This window comes from Metarhizium album (assembly GCF_000804445.1).
Source record: "Metarhizium album ARSEF 1941 chromosome Unknown scaffold_2, whole genome shotgun sequence".
In the NCBI taxonomy this organism is placed as follows: Eukaryota; Fungi; Ascomycota; class Sordariomycetes; order Hypocreales; family Clavicipitaceae; genus Metarhizium; species Metarhizium album.
The window spans coordinates 473,234-492,408 of record NW_024467576.1 but is presented as its reverse complement, the minus strand read 5'-3'; the positions used below and the strand labels follow the sequence as shown (position 1 = coordinate 492,408).

General features: G+C 46.6%; 4 protein-coding genes across 4 annotated transcripts; 1 reads left to right on the top strand and 3 right to left on the bottom strand.

Moving 5' to 3' along the window:
- Positions 1–5,446: 5,446 nt before the first annotated feature.
- On the bottom strand, positions 5,447–6,079 carry MAM_01277 (uncharacterized protein; the record flags this gene model as incomplete). Its single annotated transcript, XM_040820076.1, has 1 exon — positions 5,447–6,079. The coding sequence occupies one exon, from the start codon at positions 6,077–6,079 to the stop codon at positions 5,447–5,449; it is 633 nt and encodes a 210-aa protein (XP_040681564.1).
- A 2,079-nt stretch (positions 6,080–8,158) lies between these two features.
- On the bottom strand, positions 8,159–10,058 carry MAM_01276 (Homeodomain-like protein; the record flags this gene model as incomplete). The annotated part of the gene is made up of 2 exons (XM_040820075.1): positions 8,159–9,502; positions 9,600–10,058. 2 exons carry the CDS (start codon positions 10,056–10,058, stop codon positions 8,159–8,161), a joined length of 1,803 nt encoding a protein of 600 aa, XP_040681563.1.
- A 5,135-nt stretch (positions 10,059–15,193) lies between these two features.
- MAM_01275 (uncharacterized protein) lies at positions 15,194–15,568 on the top strand (the record flags this gene model as incomplete). Its single annotated transcript, XM_040820074.1, has 1 exon — positions 15,194–15,568. The coding sequence occupies one exon, from the start codon at positions 15,194–15,196 to the stop codon at positions 15,566–15,568; it is 375 nt and encodes a 124-aa protein (XP_040681562.1).
- Positions 15,569–17,218: 1,650 nt separating this feature from the next.
- On the bottom strand, positions 17,219–17,822 carry MAM_01274 (uncharacterized protein; the record flags this gene model as incomplete). Its single annotated transcript, XM_040820073.1, has 2 exons — positions 17,219–17,515; positions 17,568–17,822. 2 exons carry the CDS (start codon positions 17,820–17,822, stop codon positions 17,219–17,221), a joined length of 552 nt encoding a protein of 183 aa, XP_040681561.1.
- Between the last annotated feature and the right edge of the window lie 1,353 nt (positions 17,823–19,175).

The window sequence follows — 19,175 nt, the reverse complement described above, 5'->3', positions numbered from 1 at the left end:
GTCATTCCCGTTCACCTTCCCGGTTGTTCCATTCTTAGCCCGCATGAGGCTTCACCGGTCGTCTGTATTTGTCAACAAGGTGATGATGCATACCGCCAATCTTGTCCACGCCCTCGAGTCACCTCGGCCTCGTAGGCTCCTCCCTCATGTGGAATGTGGCAGGCAAGGATCTCCCCATAACTTCCACCATAGGGCCCAAATTGAGTTAACGTCCATGATTGTAAGGCAGTCGGGAACCGGGTCTAAAAACAGGAGCGCCCTCCTAACTAGTAACATGCAAATATATCTTTGATTCCAATCGGAGTATATGGCTGTCAACTGATACAAACAGAATCGTTCTCTAAAATGATGTTAGTATTTTCCTTGCCCCCATGAGTTCTAAAAATGAATAGAAAATTACGTCAGAAATGCCCAACGTCTGTTGGCTGGTTCGAATTCTTGTATCATCTTAATGTATGACTCCAGAGACGTGAAGCGGCTTTGTTGGTGGTTTATACAAAGGTCGTGCGTATGTATATAGCGTTCTTTTAGCGTTACAAGAGGGGTGGGTACTTCGACAAGCTCTAGAGGCAGACACTCAAGCTGAGGCCGGGGAATTGAGGTGAGCCGTGGTGAAATATACGCGACTCGGAGTTCGAAAAAGGCTCCAGCATTTGTGCCAAATTTTTGTACGATATCGTCTTTGGATGGTAACGGCAGGTATTTGTATAAAGATGGTGGAACTGGATTCATGTCTGTGTGAATAGGATACTCGCTATTGGTGTCAGTTGGGTTTATCTGTGGCAAGGAATAGGGGAACGCGAAAAAGGGAATTTACCTAATAATAAAGCAGCAACACCAGAGTGCAACGATATCGGCGAAATGATCTTCAAGGCGAGAATTTTCCCACTGAAACCTGCTAAAGCATCAGTCTTTGAATCCTCATGTCGGGTGCGATTTCAGGACTACCGAGAAGAGGATCCTAAAGCAACTGCTTTGGTGATGTGTTCATTCGCAAAGCCATGAAATCCGCGACGCTTCCAGTACAGTGCCAAGAGTGCATGGATTTGTATAGTTCGCCTATAGCCAAGACTGAATTGGAGCTCTTGAATATCCTGGCTATGAAATGGATTCATAGTATCCGCCAAATCTATGATTACCAACATTGATAGTCGATCGTTGTCGGAGCCCTGGCCAGCAAGATATTTCTGTCGCATGGCCAATACTTCATCCGGTGTAAAGATGGGCCATTCAGGAAGGATGTTTCCCAGATACATATCTATTCGACTGCAGGAGAATTTTTGATACGTTTGCTGATATGACTGTCCGGATACATATCCATCCGGCTGTGGTGTCACTCCGGCTGGGCATGTTGGGTCCGAATCGCCAATAAAGAGTGTGCTGTCTTTGTCAGACATTTTTGAAGAGCAAAAGACAAATTAAATCAACCAAGATGTACGTTGAATGGGCAAAAAAAAAAAACGGATAGTTGGATTTGAACGTGCGGGAACTTGTAATTATTTATATTTCGGGAAAGTTCTCATTGCGACCAACATGTGCTCTCTTCAGTTCGTTCCTGCACTCAACGAGCGCCAATTTAATATTGCGTTGTTGCCACCGTCTTGCCCGCATTTGCATGACTTCGTATGTGGAAATTAAACGCATGTATAGAGACAAAAGATATGCATGCAAAGAAGCACACAAAAGACATCAAATCAAACTGTTATAAAGTGCGACATGTACGACTTCATATGTATATTTTACCTGACAATAGGTTCACACCAGTGGTAGTCCTGAATTAGTCTTGAGTACATTCTTGCGAGACGGGTATTCCTACTCTGCAGGGCAAGTTAGCTTTCAGATGAACCTATGTGGACAGAATATGCGGTATTGAGGAGTACAAAAAGCTAGAAGAATAGCACATACAAGCACCGTGACATATAGCAGTTACCTATTCTAACTGGCTGTTTGTGCCGACGCCGCTAATTTACACCTCACTCCATCCCATACAGCTAGCCAAATCAGTGATGCACAAAAATAGGTTCTGCGACTCCTCAGGTGTTCGAAAGATCGATTCTCAAATGTTTCTTTTGCGAACCGCCATCGGCCCGTCCTTCCCTTTTTATTTCCCTCCTGGAGAGTCCCCCAGCACGACTGCCTAATCAAGCCGGGTTCGAGGTCTCGGAAGTGTCGTCATCTGTCGATTGGTTGGCGTCATTACTCTCATTACTGTTAGTCGAAAACTGCCCAGTCTTCTTGTCCCAGTGTAGTCTTCTTTTCCTCGTTGCCATGCTATAACCCAGCCATAAGATTCTTTCGCAACGTTTACTAACCGTTGACGCAGGCTCAAAGTATTTTTCTTCATCATCAATCGCCGCATTATCAAACCACTTCTTCGGAAAATAGGTTCCAGTATAGATTAAACCACGCATAGCATAGTCTTCGGGAAGGGGATGCGCCTTACCACCTTCGGGCCACGGAATTTCCGGGGTATGTAACCGTGGTGTAAACTCGCTGGTCCGTAACAGATAGTTAAGTAGTAAAGCAGTCTGTTCCCATGGGATGGAGCCCTCTAAGTACTGTCTCCCTACTTCAAAATCCATCATAAACCAGTAGAATACTAAGAGGGTATGAAGGCATGGTAAGGTGTTCTTGTCACCCGACCGAGCAATAACGATCTCATACGTGCTAGCTGCAAACCCCACCGCTGTCTTGAATGCGTCAGTCAGCACAGGGTCTGGAAGATCATCCATTGTAGTGTCGTCTGTTTGTTGATTCTTTAAAACAGCATTCATGAGGACATTTGACGCGTCTCCAAAACCTAGGAGCAGGCAGCTTAATGAGATGCCAATGAAATACCTAGCCTAGTTAGCATGTTACAGATCTTATGTTATTACAGTGACGTCTCTTACCCAGATTCAAGCCAACATCCATGTTCTCTTCCAATGCGACTATCTAGAAGATCCAGGAATTGCTTCATTGAGGGCTCGAGCTGATCCTCATGCGCGCCAGAGAAGAGTATGCCATGTACTCGCACAAAGGCCACATCAACTGGGTCTAGACGTTGCGAAGTACTTGGATTTGCATTTAAGAGCGGATCAAATAGCGTCAGGACGCTATCCCTAGCGCTGAGGAATGGGACTGGAACGCAGAGCGATTTAGCATAGAAGTATAACTGTTTCAGGGCATTTGGTCGTGCCAAAATCGCTAGGTGGTGATAAAGTCGTCCAGTCATTGGTATCTTATCCGAAGCCTTGGTATACCAGAATCTTGATACACCAGTCCAAATTTCTCGATCTCGGATATCATCATCTTCAACTGCCATCCTGTAACGCCCTAAATCACCAAGACACTCTATCCACGTATCTTCAAACGTGGGAACTGTCTCATATAGCAATGCCATCATGGTATACGCGATATAAATGAAGGTGAGCATATGCTCGAGCGAGCCAGGCAGTTTCCGCCTTAGAAGCTCTAAAAACGAGTGTATACCATGACGCCACATTCGTGCAGGCATAAAATACTTAGATGCAAGTCTTCGGAGCGCGGCGCTCGCCGATGGGTGCTGGGATGCCAATAGAAAGTCATGATGCTCATGGAGAAGTGACCAGTGAAGGGAGATTAATGAGTGATATTGCCCTTGGCTTAGATCAGTCTCCTTCTGTGTGCTGTCATACTCAATGCATTTGCTCTCGAGTAAAGCCAGTCCGGCGTAAATACCTTGGACTTCCGCGGCAAGCTGGTCTGAAGTTATGACTCGAGTATGCGGTTGCAGAAGCATTCCTGATCCCGATGCCGCATCAAAAGACTGGCCTCTGTGCTGACGAGATCCGCCAGGTCTCGCCGGATTTTTATTGTAGACGAAGTCCTCATCTCTGTCAACTGGTCCAACGCGACGCCTGACCAGAGTCGACGGTGATAAGCTGCGTTGCTGAGCAGTTGAAGCGACGGATGAATACGGCCTACTAGTCAATGCTGTTAACACCACAGTTCAACATCCTTTTTAAGATCTCGGACTACCATTTCCGAGTAATGGGCCAACTCACTGTGACTCGGTGATATCGTCGCAACGGCGCGGGAAGCGCTCAAAGCCGCCTTCATAGCAGCTAGAGGTGGGTTCCACAGGACGAGTACCTTCTCCGAGTTGCTCATTGGTCACCAATGACTGTGACAGTGGTTTCGTATCCCATGGAGCCGAGTCCATAGTCTAAGGGGTATACGTGTTGCGGTTAGGGGTGGGTATGATTCCAAGATACTCTCGTGTGACGCTTGTGAATCTCGGGTTTATCGCACAACAGGACTACACCTGATACGCTCTCCAGGGTGAGTTGTTGTGTTAAGGATGTCTTCAAGAGTAAGAATGGGACGAGACACTGAGAGGGCTCCAGGTTCGAACAAATGTGGCTCCTAAGGGCAGTTCTTATGCCGCACAATCGAGCCTCTGATGAAAGTGGTTCGCACCGAGCAATGGCAGCCTTTTGGTCGCCTTGCGGATATCTTAGCCAGTAGAAGAAGTGATTTGAGAGCCGTATCGTGGGATTGCATGGGTTGGGTTGTCTCGCAGTGACAGGGAGAGCAGATGTTGCTGTGATAACGCACACCAGGACGACGCAACGAATAACAGGGCAAAGCCCTCCGGTGGGGATACGAGCTGCCTGACTCCCTGAGACTGTTTGCTAGCCTCGGGAGCATGGTAATTGTGACTTGTCCTTTGCATGGTTGTGCTCTTCGGTGTGGTTAGTTCAACCGAAGGCTGGCAAGCATCACTCATACATGCAACCTAACCTGGTCCCGGCCAGTGAAGTGCAATTCAACAGTCTCAGGCTTCTACACCGCGGATGTTGTGCCGTCCATCCGTCTTTATTCCCAACTGCAGTTGATGTCCCGTGCTTTTGCAGCTGGATCCAGACCACTCCCTCAACGCAATGGCGGTTAATCTCTTGCAGCGTCGATCCTTCCGAACGGCAACTTTGCTCTTGGTTTCGGTAAGCATGCTACATCATGGGAGCTCATACTCCCTGCCATGGTATTGCTTCTTGCTATGCAGGGCGAAACATGAGTGCGTGAAAACGATGGTGTCAACACGAAAGCTCTTCTCGTCCACCGCTGGCCAAATGTACTGGAGAACGGCCAACCACAAGGCCTACCGAACCCTCTTATAGCAAAATAGCTTCAGTAGCAAGAGAGGCTCAAAGTCCATCCGAGTCCAACTGGGAAAATCTGTATATTATACTGCAACCATATCATAATGTAAGGACCTGCCTCTTCGACCATCAAGGCGAAGTGAGCCCCTGACACGGCGGCATGCTTCAACAACCAATATGTTATAATAAGAAAATGATCATGACTTTATAGCAGAGAAGCATTTTATTTCTCCTGATCTTTGATGGAACCACTCCGAGCCACTAGACCACTCCAAGATGATCAATGATATACTCGGCAGTAATATCGGAATCTTTGAGTTTGGTTATAGACGCTTTGCTGTTCTTCTCCTTTTTGATAGTGGGACATGCTCTGGAGCTTTGTCGGGCGGTGATTCGTATCTGTCGTAGATTCTCTTTAGTTTCCCATTGCTGCATTCGCTACTTCCTTCACTGCCGTCAACATGACCGTCTTCACCAAACTTTTGCCCGATAGCACCGTATTTTTTACTTGCAGGACTGTCAAGCCTCATGGTGATGATACCGTACTTGCTCGATGACCCCTCTGCCGTATTAGCAAACCTGGCGTGACCCCCATCCGGGAGACAATCAGTTGCTAAAAGGCTATTGGAATATACGATGCTTCCGTCGTTGGCATTGTTGTTATTGTCATTGACGTCATCCTCGGCTGCATCTGCACGGGAAGCATTATCAGAGGACTGGTCGCCTTCGTTGATATCTTCTTCAACAACTCTTGGACTGTTCGGAACGGTAACCTCATCACTATTGCCGTCACTCTCAGAAGATATTTCGATTATTTCATGAGGCAAGTAAAAGGACTTGCAAGAAGTAGGGTCCAAATTGCGACTTTGGGCATCGACCTTGCGTTGACAAACACCCTCGTAAGGGTTTTTTTCGGGTGTGTTCGGCGGGGCTGTCAGGCTGGTCTCGGTTTCCATTTCGATGCTTGTAGAAGTGCCTGCTTGTTTATGAACACCAGCTCATGAAAGTGGTCGTAGCTGGTATGAAGATATCACCTCGTTTCATGGAGGTGAAATGTTGAGGTTGAGGTATTTATAGGCCATTATAAGAAAGTCTTCAACTTTTAAAATGTCACCATTGAATGCTCAAGGCGGTTGGAGCAAACCATCCTAGGATTTGGATTGCGCTGCTCCTGAATGCACCGGATGTGAAAGGGGCCGGACCCATATCGTACGATTGAATGTTCACTAAGCTAACTTGGAATTGCACCACAGGCAACAATGTAAGCCGCAGATCCTAGAGATATAGTCTAGCCGAAACTAGATTGCAGAGACCGGGGGTGAAGAGTGAGAAGACATGGCAACGTATCAAATTGAATGGGAGGTTTTGTAATAGCTTAGGACAAAGCGCGTTCGCGGAGACCTCAAGGCTGTCAAAATTTCTGGGATGATATTTTCCTCGTTGACAGCCCCCAAAGGTAACATTATGTTTGAGTTACCTTCTGTTACCTCAACATTCCCCATACGGCGGTTGATCTCCCCTTGAGATAAGAAAACTATGTGGGAAATTCTCTGCAGATCACCTGAAGAGTAGGCATTCAGGTTCATGAGCAATATTCTAGTAGGACCTGTGTTTTATACTACAGCCGTATCATCACTTGAGACACATGCCTCTTTGAGGATGAGCATCTGAAATGGTGCCCTTTTCTTCAGCCACCAAGATTGTGGAAAATTCTGAAATAATTGCCGTTTCATTTTCCACTGAATATCAGTCGCGCATTTGACCATGGACAAACTTCCATAGAATTTGGCCTGACTTTTAAGCGACCATTCCGAGTCACTAGACCGCTCTGCAATGACCAATAGCTTGATATCTGTCAGCGACACACCAAGTTTTCCTATAACCCCTCCTTTTTTCGGCCTCCAGACGAAGTGTAACTTAATATTATATAGCATTGGTATTGCGAGTTTGACACGCTGCTTTTGCCGTTCCGATTGTGTGGTTGGTCGAGGTAGCTGACATTGCCCCGATTGTCGGAATGTTCGCCATATTTGACTCAATAAAGTAATAATTGTCCACAAAAACACTAAAGTATGAAGATGTCGCCAAGTAAGGCCGAAGACTTCGTGGAATGGTTCGTATATGCTAGCGGCAACATTGAATGCGTATTGACTTTGTAGGGGCTCATTTCGTATGACCATTACTGCCCCCTGTTCTTGACTCGAGTATTGCTTTATTGTTTCTGTATATATTAACATTAAAAATTCTGCAAACTCTTCGGCTTGTCGTTTTGCTCTGGGGGACCATACTGACAGCGTCTTGCAAGCAAAGATGGGAGTTGATAGGCATTGTATACAGTATGTAGTTTCACCTTTATGGCTTTGGCGTAGCAACAAAAGCTAATGACTCGTTAACTTTCCTCAAAAGGTAGTAGCCACACATGCAGTCATAAAGCTCAAACGTGGGTGCAGTTTGCCCCTGCGCATTACCTTCCGCGATTGTTGGTTCGTGACTTTAGGTCAGATGGTGATAATGCTGAGGGGTCAAGTTATGGGGGGAGACTGCGACGGCAAACGAGTCTTTTTATAGCATCGCTTAGTTTAATTTCTACCCCTCATCATCATGCATGTATCCCGTCGATCTGTGTCTTCTTTACTGTCGAAACTTTACGTGTTCTTAGAGTCATAAGGGTTGCTGTTCGATTTTGGTGATCCTTGACAATCCAATGTACTTGACAGGAAAAGGTATGAGAGCCATATCATACTGTCTAATTGTCCCCAAGCTACTCTAGAATCGTTTTACAGGCCCAAATATGACATAAAACCGGAACTGTTCCCTGGATGTGCTTTCTGTAGCGCTTTTGTGATTGTATATGCGGCTTCGGTCTTAAAGTTTGTTCTCAACTTGAATCGTCATCAATTCGCTTGTGCCATGCTCGATGATGTGCCTGAGAAGTCTTGTAAATCACTTTGTGGTTATACACGTGTTGGCGAAGAAAGCTCTGGATAATTGCAATTTTTTCATTAGAATTTTCTTCCCATTCATTCCTACTATCTTCACATCCCATTCTGAGGATGAACCTTAATCTCCTTAAGGCTGGCAGCCAAGGAGTGAGACTTGTACTCAGAGTACAACTTTCGAAGCCTCTTTTTAGAGCAACCGCGAAAGGTGTCTTGAATGTCGGTCCAGTAGTGCCCTTGATTCCTTAAGTCAACAAGCCGCTTGATATCTATGTCCACGGGCCTGCTATTTATTACACTGCCAGGACGCAATTGCTTGTACCGCCTCGACACCGCGACTGGCCTGTGGTGTAATTGTTGGGCAATGACTCCAAATTCCAAACACTCTTCTTCCCTTAGTCGAATAAGAGTCCGATCTTCGTCGTCAGTGAACAAGAATTTAGATTCTCTCAGTACCCTTACCTGGCTTTTCAACGAACGTAAAGTGTGACCGGGAAAGCGGTCTTGTAATACCTGCCAAGTGGTACCCTTCTCGTAAAGATCAAGAAGAGCATCTCTATCCTCCTCCGTGTACTTGGTACGTTTGGGATGTGGGGCAGAATCTCGCACGCCAGGCTTGCGAGGATCCGTTGTGGATTTGCGGAAATCTGTGCAGCAAACCTCACTAGTGTAGGGTGACGAGCATGGCGTCTCCACCGTGAACCGATATGACGGCATACTAGCCCTATGGTCATGAAGTGGTAAGGCCCCACGGATTCCCAGGATGCGTTGTAATCGGGTGTCGACGGCGATTATCTGGTCATCGGTGAGGCATTTTAAAGACCAGATAAGGGCTAACGGTTGTAACCCTACCAATGGCTTCTCTTTCCTGAGGTCCCTATTATCTTCTATCCACTTGTTGATGGCGCATCCGCTCGAATCCCGGTCAGGCTGTAATTGAACGTCGAGTTCTGCAAACGACGACTGCGCTTCTCCGGCCCAGCAGAGTTGCTGTTCGTTGACCTTGGCGCTGTGAAGAATAATTTCCGCCAGAGCAGAACAGGCGCCATCATACTCTTCAGAGGTTTGATAATTGGGGACCTTGTAAGTCCAGGTCGCGCATCTCATAATGATTGAGTTCAGGAGGATTCGTGCACATGTCAGCATATTCAGAAGCATCAGCAGCCAGGGGTCCGTATTGTTAGAGCTAATGCCCTGTGTACTCTTTGACAACTCGTCCCACCTGGCTTTGCAAGTTCGATCATGAGCTTGACACCGCTTAAGCATGACTTCGACTTCGACTTCATCTTCATGTCCGGACGGACCAAGAAGGGCCGTAGCCTTCGCGCTAAGCGAAGCCACTCCAACGCAAAGCTTTTGGGTCGAAGTGCATTCATCGTCTCCGGACCACCAGAGCTCTTTCTCCTTTTTGTCTTCTAGTGTTGCGAGACTATATATTACCTGTTGCAAGTTAGCTATTAGAGAGTCTACATCACGATGTAAACTTGAAGATCAACCCGATAAAACCGTGGACTTGAGAAGTTTATGGAAATCTTACCATTAAAGTGCGGGTTGCCCTGAATAGCATTTGTCCAATTCGGGTGTCAATCTGTTTGCGACCGCGTCCTCGGGCCAACTCAATAGCACCCTGTACGTGATTGCGCCAGCTTTCTTGCTCCCCAGTCGTAGGATTTAAGCATTCGAACAGCGCTAGAAGTAAAACTGCAGCCAAGGTTGCATCCTCACAAACGACATCTGGATCTTGAAGGGCGCTATGCATCGCCGTCAGCGCTTTATTGTATGTCTCAATAGTCAAGCTTTTGTATTCAAGCTGACCGCCCGTCTCATTGATGAACGACGCCATAGCGCAAGCTTCAAATGCCAGTCGGTAATGCTCCCATTCCTTGTCGCTGTTCGGTAGGATAACAAAACCCATACCGCCAATTTTGTTCTGGCTAGGCGATTCAAGATCATAATGATACAAAAAGTAAGCGATTGCCCTTTCCTGCAGAGGCATCTGGGGAAGGTCCGGGGAGCGCAGCTGCAAGGATCCTGCCTTCGGTGTCGAATATGAGGCAACTTTCTCATCCTGTGATATAGCATTCAGGGGTTCATCCTTTGCGAATTTTCTGCCGGAAGATTCCGAATATCCGTATCGAGTAACAGTCCTTTCTTCGGGTGCGGTACATTTTCTCCCAGACTTGATGCACTGCTGACAGGGCCTCGAATTTTCACACTACATAGACTTCTTGTTAGACCTTCGGTTATTACGAGGTTAGTTGATCTCCAAGCAGTGCATTTACCTTGACTCGGAACTTTCTGCAACCCGTACAGGCCTTCGAAACTCTGCGAGATGACGCAAGCGCCTTATCTGGTGATGAAATGACGTCCTGTGTTGTGGTTGGCTTGGGCGAGGTCACTATTGTGGTTTTCTGCCCTTTCTTTCTTGCGTACTCCACGCCAGTCTTGTGGCAAAATGCGATATCGGTTTTAGGTCTGGTACAGAGCCTGCGAGCCTTCGCCCCTTCACACTACATATATTCCATGTTAGACTTTCAGCTGTTGTAAGGTTTAGTCAATCCCCCGACTGTGAATAATGGATATACTTTGATTCTGCGCTTTCTGCCAGCGGAGACCATGGTAGTAACGAATGCGGACCCTGCAGGTCTTAAATGTTGATTTGGTGGTGTTTTAATGTAATATGACCAGGCTATGGGATTCCCCATGGACACTGGTATGAGCTCTTCCTGAATAAAATCTGAAGATCTGAGTTAGAACCGCCATGGAAGGAAGGACTGTCATACTTATACATCCTACGGAACAATGGATCAGCCTCCACGTGAATAATGTACGGTGTCCAAAGTGTGTTGACAAACAACACGAACCCCTGAGCTAGGGAAATGAGGCTGCCAAAACTGTATTCCCCGGTTCAGGGGGGCGTCCCTGGTGCAACAACAAGATATCTTCCCTACCGAGGACTAGCCGGTATCCAGAAGGGTTGCACCTACGGAGAGAGCGGCATGGTGGTGTAGAACATTCAGAGGTACTTTCCAGCGCCGAAGTTTGCGGGCTTATTAGTGTATTCCAGGTTCTTAGAGAAGCGTTTAAAGTGGTCAGTGAAGCTTTCAAAGGTCCATACAATACACTAGAAAGAGATATCCAAGTACAATTGAAATGAGTGGTCTATGATTTTATGTCAACGAACGTCGGTTTTTATTCTGTCAATACAGAGTGGTCCAAGCTTCCATGAGGCAATAGCATACGAGCAGTAGTTATATCAATATGCTTGTCAGGCAGGAGCATCACCCTCTGTCAGACAATTGAGGTCACAAAAGTTCGAGTATAATGGTGCTGAAGGCGCCAATTTTATTAAATGACAATTATCTAAGGAACAAGAATTCCATCAGGCGTTTCAGGGGAACCGTGCAGATCTTTATACACCAAATAAATCTTTGATACTTCAGGCAGGAGCAGTTACCTGCCAGGCAGCTACTGCAGTGTCCCAGTTTTTCAGGAGGCAAGATTTGGGTAGGCCTGATATGCGACACCCTCTTCTAAACATCTTTTGGTACCAGCTCGATCTCAGAATCACTTGACGTATTTTTTGTTTTTGACCTATTCCAAAGTAAAACTCCATCCGTCGTATCTTCACCAGCCATTTGCCGCCTGTTGGTGTCTCTCTCCTCACTCCTGCACTGGCGATATCTCCTAAATCCCGTGATAAGGTTCACAATTCCGATGACTGTGAACATTCCGTTTTGAACCTACCCTGTCAGCGTATGCAGGTTGATGATGGAAGAACATCTCACCAGTTTATATTTTATGCGTGATGCTAAGACATCGTAAAATGAGAGAAAAGAAAGCCCAAAGGTGACGATCTCGAAGCAACTTCGAATGTCCAGAGAAAGCCAAAGCTTCCAGTTCTGGCATTTTGCCCTTTTACCTCGCCTGACTCCTTCGAGGCGCAAAATGAAACATGACAGCATCATAGATCCTCGAAAAGCGGCTACAGCTGACATCGGCAAAAGTCGCGACGACGATCTGAACTGAAAATCTGCCGAGAGCAACCCGATCCCAGTAAGTGATAAGGCTAGTAGAATTCCCTTCATCACGACCCCTTGGGCATTGGTTCTCCCAAAAGCCGTCGCTGTCAGACCAGCCAATGCAATACTCTGGATTAGGTTCAGTATTTTTCCCATTTCCTAGCCAATGTATACTCACCTCTAATAGCATACTCCAGAGCAGCATCACTGATAACTCGCAATCCGCCCAATATTCCACCGAATGCTCTCCTAGTTCACACCATGTCGCCACCATCAAGACAGCACCCACCACTAAACCAGCAATAACGGAAAAATACAACGTACATAAAGTTGTCCAGTACCAGAAACTAGTTTTAGATGAGCGTCCAGATAATAGGCTTTTTAATATTGCTGCTGTGCTAAGAATCGAGAGCTGTAAAATGGAACAGATTGTCAGCCCGATTTGCTGCGTTAAAGACAAGGCTGGAGTTTTGTGTGACTGCATGATATCAAAGGTGGAAGAGAAGTATGAATAAAAAGGCATCCAGCTCCCCGCCATTCCTGCAGCGACAGCCTCATTTTAAGTAGTTGACTCAAAGGTCTTCAACAATCAATTGTCCTCTGATGCCAGGGCCGGATATGAGGCCCATTCCCGTATATTTCCCTGCTCAACCCCTTCTCACCCCTTTCGTTATACCATTTCGGACTCGGTCAACTTCCTGACTTGGGAGAGGTCTCAATAATGCGTGTATCAGCTGGAGGAGATGATGGTGACAAGGGGCCCTTGCGCCGGTATGAAAAGGAGCCGTAATGTGATTGTTGTGGACTACAACAGCAGGAACTTGTCTGTGGCTGTGACACCTCTGGCTCATTTTGCGTGCAATCTCTATTATAAAATTCATAAAATGATTTATCCACGCGTCATCGTTATATTTTCCGGCAATATTGTTCCAGGTCCAATGGCGAAGATCGATCCGTGACGGCTGGAGATCTCTCAATATTTTTTTAACTTCTTGCTCAAAGTTAAATCGGGCCGAGTCCGCATAGTAGCCTTCCGTAGACATCCTGACCGCAGCTTCAACGGCAAAGGAAGTAAGATCGTCGCCGCTTGCCACGAAGGCACGGGCAGCCCAACCCAGAACGAGCGTAGATCCTTTGATTGCCTGATCATTGTGTAGAACATCTGCACAAGCGGAGCATGGTCCGAATTCGAATCTCAATAGGACGTTTTGTGTACAGCTGACTTCTTCGTTGCATCGGCATGCCTCGGTATCATAAATAGTGCAGCAGTGAAGGCAAATACTATGCTCTGTCTGATGCATTGGCGGCATTTTTATTGGTCTTTGAGAGGACTTTGGAGAAAAGAAAAGAATGAAGGAGACTTTGATGGGCAGCAGGTCAGGGTTGGAGGAAACGGGAGAGGCCCCAGACGAAAAGTAAAAGAGATTTTATAGCCAGGTAACACATGGAGAAAAAGCCAACCTCCCCTACGCGACAATATACGTGATGGTCTCACACACAGCTCTGTACAATAGTCTTTGGTAGAGTGCCCAAATTGATGCATAGAGGCGAAAAATTCGTTGAGGATTGTTTCACTTTGGCGATGGGTATCTCTGGGATACGGCCTGGCATCCGTGTACGCCTGCGATTAAAAGTCTACGAGCTGGTGAATTGAAGGTGGCAGTGAATGTATACAGAGATTTTGTTACCATATACTGTTTGCTATACCATGTTCGGTCTCTCCTCCACTGTTTTGGAACTCGAACGAAGAGTCCTGCCATTTGTAACACCAGTAGCAATCGGACAGTCGTCTTCCAACCAGCTCCGCTGCCGGTTAGACTTGCCCTTTGCCTTTGGAGCTATCCATTCCCAATATGTCAGTTGATAATGCGTCTTCGCTGCTACTTGAGTCACAGGAGCTAGCTAGCAAAACCGATGGACCGACCAGGCAGAAGACAACGGCCAGCTTTTGTCGGATAATGCCTCTGTAGACTGAAGTCGCAGAGCTTGGAGTAATTGCTGGATGTCATAGCGTCGGCTATCATGACTAAACTTAGCCGAAAATTAAATTCGGACGAAAGGAAGTTTTTGGTATTAAAAAGAGAGCTGCAGATGGAGTCTGCAGCACTCGCAACAACAAGAACAATGATTTTATCAAGAAGCTTAGTTAACATGAGTCTCATAACGTGACAGCTTTACCCTCTGGTAGAGTAGGTAGGTGGTGGTGACGATGCTACAGGCAAGCCACAAGAAGCCAGCGCGAAATAGGACGAGACTCGGTAGTAATCAGAATAGAATTCAAAATAACCAACGACGTAAGAGTTAAGTGTGAAGTAACATGATGGTCTGTTGCATGATCAAGCGATGGAGCACTTTCCGACATGTCGCTGTAAGGCGTTGAGGAAGGTAAACAAATGTGCAAAGGCAGCAAAAATAGTGGATCAGCTTTGTAAAACAGATTTTTCAGAAATTAAAACTATCGCGGATAGCAGCAGTTTTATCAATTTATGCTTTGCTGGGCGCGAAGCATTGTTCTAGTCATACAACTTGTCAACGGAATATAGGGTGTACTATTGTTAGGACGTAACTGAGTATCCGTTCATATCTGGTGGCCAACCGCGGAAGATGAGGTCAAATTCATTTCAAACAATGTAGTATTCTGTTGTGATTGTGTCAAGATGATCGAACTGTGGGGACGAGATCATCCGTTCCCAAATGATGCCTTGTGGATGAATGTGATATGGCACGGTTGAGGGTGGATTCGGGGAATCGCGTAACTACCCGGCGGCTGCGGGAATGAGCCATAGCCAGTCGCATCCTCAGTTGCATCCTGGGAAACAAGCTTTCCCGTGGGGTGTGGCATGTGTGTCCCTAACCCGCGAATGAATGTATCACACGACGCCCTGTCTGCATGTCAGCCGTTGCCCATAGCAAACGGCCATTGGACGGGGAGGGTCTGTGGCTTACTCCCAGAACTGATTCTGGGAGTAAGCCACCCTGCGGCCCGCTGATCGGGCCACGGCAGAATAAAGTGGTAGAACTAGCAGGTGTGCCATTCTCGACTGTCCTTCATCGTCCTCATTCTTTTTACCTTCTGCATTGACAAGCCTGCACGCGGAGACTTCAAACAATGGAAGATGAACGGGCGAGGAGTTGCATTGTCTTTATATCTGAAGACCAAGTGGAAAAAGGGCTTGTGTTGGCCAAACGTGGACAACAGCAGCTCGAACCAGTCTCAGAGAAAAAGACGCTGTACTACTTCACGGTATCCCACAATGACCACTACAGTGTTTGCGAGATCCTCGTTTCACCCATAAAAGTCGACCATCACAAGAACGTCTTCTTCTGGCCAGTTCAAAGATACACGAAGTGCTGTGAGAATGCATCGGAAGACGAACTAAAACGACTACGTCAAATCATTTACGATGTTTACGTTCGGCCCGTTCAATGGTCATTTGGAGACGATAGGTCAGCCAGAAACTCATATACTGCCATCAACTCCTAACACTTTTTAGCAATAAGGCCGTGCCTGTCTCAAATTCCCCAACCAATGGCGATTGCGAGGAACATCCCGAAGTTGGCAGACGCTATTTACAAGAGACTGCTACCATAATTACCCCGGCTACGAGTGAGGAGACAGCCTCCAGATGGTTGTCGCAGAGTCCATCTCAGAGTAGCAATGCAACCACCGAAACAGACCTCACCGACACGGACAGCACAAGGCCTAGTCAGAACAAGAAAAGAGGTTCTGACAATTCCTTGGTTAGCACCATTTCAAAGAAGTCCCGCCCAAATATGAAGCCAGGTTTCGAGTGTTCTTTTAACCCTACCACGGTCATAACAAAGCTACTACGGTCCCTTGAGGACCTGAAGAAGGCGACAAGTCATCAAAAGAAGGCAACCGGCAACGTTTCAAACTTCCATGTCGATAGTAGTACTGGCTTCCCGCTTTTAACAACTAATAAAGAACGAGAGGAATTCGCGAATAAATTGTACAAGTTAGGTAGGGATCTACAAGGGAGCTATGCTACTGCTATGTGGGCAAACAAGCATTATTTTTATAATATGCGATTTCTTCTCCGTATAAAGGGGAAGGTCAAGGGTGGAAAGAATAATGACCGGGCTGCTAAATCAGCAGTACTTATCAATCGGATTGCTAGGAATCTTTCTGACAGTAGCAAAGGATGTCGTTGTGGGGCAGTTATCTACAACTTGTTTGCTGGTATGGAGGCCTGAAAGACTGTTTCTGCTCTTGCTGACACCTCCCCAGACCGTAATAATCACCTTACAAGAATGAGAGCGGGTGATGACGAACGGCACGATGCGGCGGATAAGATAGCCGAAAGTTTAAGAGAGAAGCTACCCGCTCTCTCTGGCTCCACCTATATATTTCACCCACCTGCGGTCATCGCTGCTCTATGGAATGAAGAGTAAGTCTTCCAGCAACTCTAGTTGATACTGGTCTAATCAGGACAATATAGCTACGAGACTCTATGCAAACAGCTTGGTGCAGACAACCTTGCACTCCAAAATCCGACCGTAGTTAAACTACAATATTCTACCGAGCCCGAGCTATATACATACGCCGTTCGTTTGGAACATAGTTGTCCATTGCAGCATGGTGCCCCTGATAATGGCAAGATAGATTTCGGTAACCTCGCCGATGGCAAACTCTTTTCTCCCAACACTTATCAGCACATTGGTTGCAATAGTATTGCAAGACGCCAAACACAACAAAGACTCGATGGAGTAAACTGCCCGGTTTCCGTTTCTGGGGAACCTCGGGCAGGAAGTAGCTCTGGGCGCAGTTCTAGGTCGTCTTCGAATGGATGCCCATCTGCTATAAGCCCAGTTACAGGTTCCCAAGAAATCGATCCTCTGGACATTTTCAGACACATCGGCAATGACACGCCTGCGACGCATACAATGGAAAGAAATGGCTCAGACAATTTCCCTGATATTGAGGGGCTAGGAATTAACCCATTTAATGTGAACATCTTTCATGAAATTGATAGATTGGAAAGAAATGCCACAGACAATTTTCTTGATATTGAGGGATTAGGAATTAACCCATTTGATGTGGGAATCTTTCAAGCATCTTAGTTCAGCTAGATACCTAATGACAGCGCAAATCATCTACAGTAAATATGAGGTGCTAGTTGTCATCAAGCTCGAACGTCGCAAGCAACATGGAGATTTCATCCTTCTGTGTTCCAATTACCGTCCCGGGTTGTAGAAGTGCGTAACATAAATTGTGCCGCCAGGGTTTTCTCGGAACCCATCGTGGTTGCAGGGCTTGTATCAATATTTCTGTCTCGAACCCGGCTTCTTGTGTCGGAATAGCAATTGTGATGGATCCATTCATAGCTCTGATTCCCCCGCCGCCAGCTACCGAGACCGCCTTCGTTTTGACTCTGTCCAGTCTAGCGCCCCGTGTGCCGAACCTCGTTATCTTTGCTGGTTAGTTCGACATATTTGCGTCAAATACATGCTGTTTCACTTACGATTTTCTGTTTGACTCTGTCCCACAATGCACCATGTGCGTCTGACCAATCAAAAGAATACATGTTGGGGCGTACTTCAGTCTTGTTGAATTGTTGCCGCGCAGCCTCCTGGGCCAACACTAGGTCTTGTTCATCTAACTCAAAAGTGTCGTATTCCTCCATGGTTTCAGGATACGTTCGCTCGTTTTCTGAGACGTCTGCTGGGAAGAAATCCACGCCATCCTCCATTAGGAGCTGAGTGTACTGGGTAGCCATGATTCTGGAGCGGGGCAGATTGGGCTCCGGTCGGCGAAAAAATAATCCGCCAGCGATAGGACTTTGTGGCGAGGGAACAATTCTTGTCGGGAAGGAGTGGCGGGCATCATCTTTTAAACGATTAGAAATGTAGTAGCCGCTTGTTAATAGAGTGCGAATAGACATATTCATAACTGAGTTGCCGCGATACAGTGTTGACAAAATCCTTTTTGATTGGCTGGTCGCGGAGGATTACTTTAAGGTTACTCAATGCGAATAGGGAGGAGGTACACCGCAGCGGGAGCTCACATGAGTAGGGTTATCAAGTTGCCATTAAGATTCAGCGAACATATGTTTCGAGAATTGGAGGATGTGGTCATCGAAGAGATGTTAAAGGAAGATCCACGTCGTATCTCACTTCTCCGGGGTGAGTTTACTTTAGAGGCCAGGAAATCACGCCGACAAGGAGAATCGTCTTGGTCAACAAAAATTTCTGGATTCATTCCATACTCCGCTGCCCAATGACAGGTGCATGATGGAGTGAAGATGAAATATGCTTGAAGGGTGTTGGGGGCTCAAGGAAGTTGAGAATGGGGCAACTATTCGTTCAAAATAGCATACCGAGCTGTGGTGGATGAACTTTAGCCTCTGTTCATTCATCCCTCCTAGACAGCCAGCATCGGATACAAGACGCCTCGCTTGTTAGAGGCTGTATGTCTCACGCAATACGTGGAAAGTACCACCTGTTTTTGGAGATGCTAGACTAGTGATCTAACTACCCGTCTGAGAATATCGTGTATCCCTCGGGCATCGTTAATCCTGAAACAGCGCATCAGTGGCCTCGTTAGAGATCTCTAAAACGGCATTGTAGAGTTGATCGGAATCACCTTCAGGAGTATGGTCTCTCGGAAGACTGTCGACCTGATCGAATTTTGAAGCAAAGAGGCTTGGCCAAGTCAAACAAGCTGCAAGCATGGAACCATCCACAACGTCCTCCAGACATCAACGCTCATGGGATAGATATATTTTGGTCCGAAGAATATCTTCGAACTTCAACCTCCCACTTCCGTAAAAGGCTATCATTGGGTGGCTTTTTCCGGCCACCAAATCCTTTGGTCCATGAGTACCGTGCAGATATCCAGAGCAGAACATAAAAGAACGACTCGAGGTCCAAAAATAGGAGGTGAAACTCCAATGCAAGATTAGAAGATGTTAGTATTTGTGCCTTCTATCCACACTGACTCCAGCGTCTATTGATGCTTTCCTTCTCGGGAGCCGTGACAGTTAAATTGTTTACTCGTGCGAGTCACATCCTCAATCGTCGTTGTTCTACAAGCACTGAAGACCCACTGTGCGTGCGAAGACAAAACATTT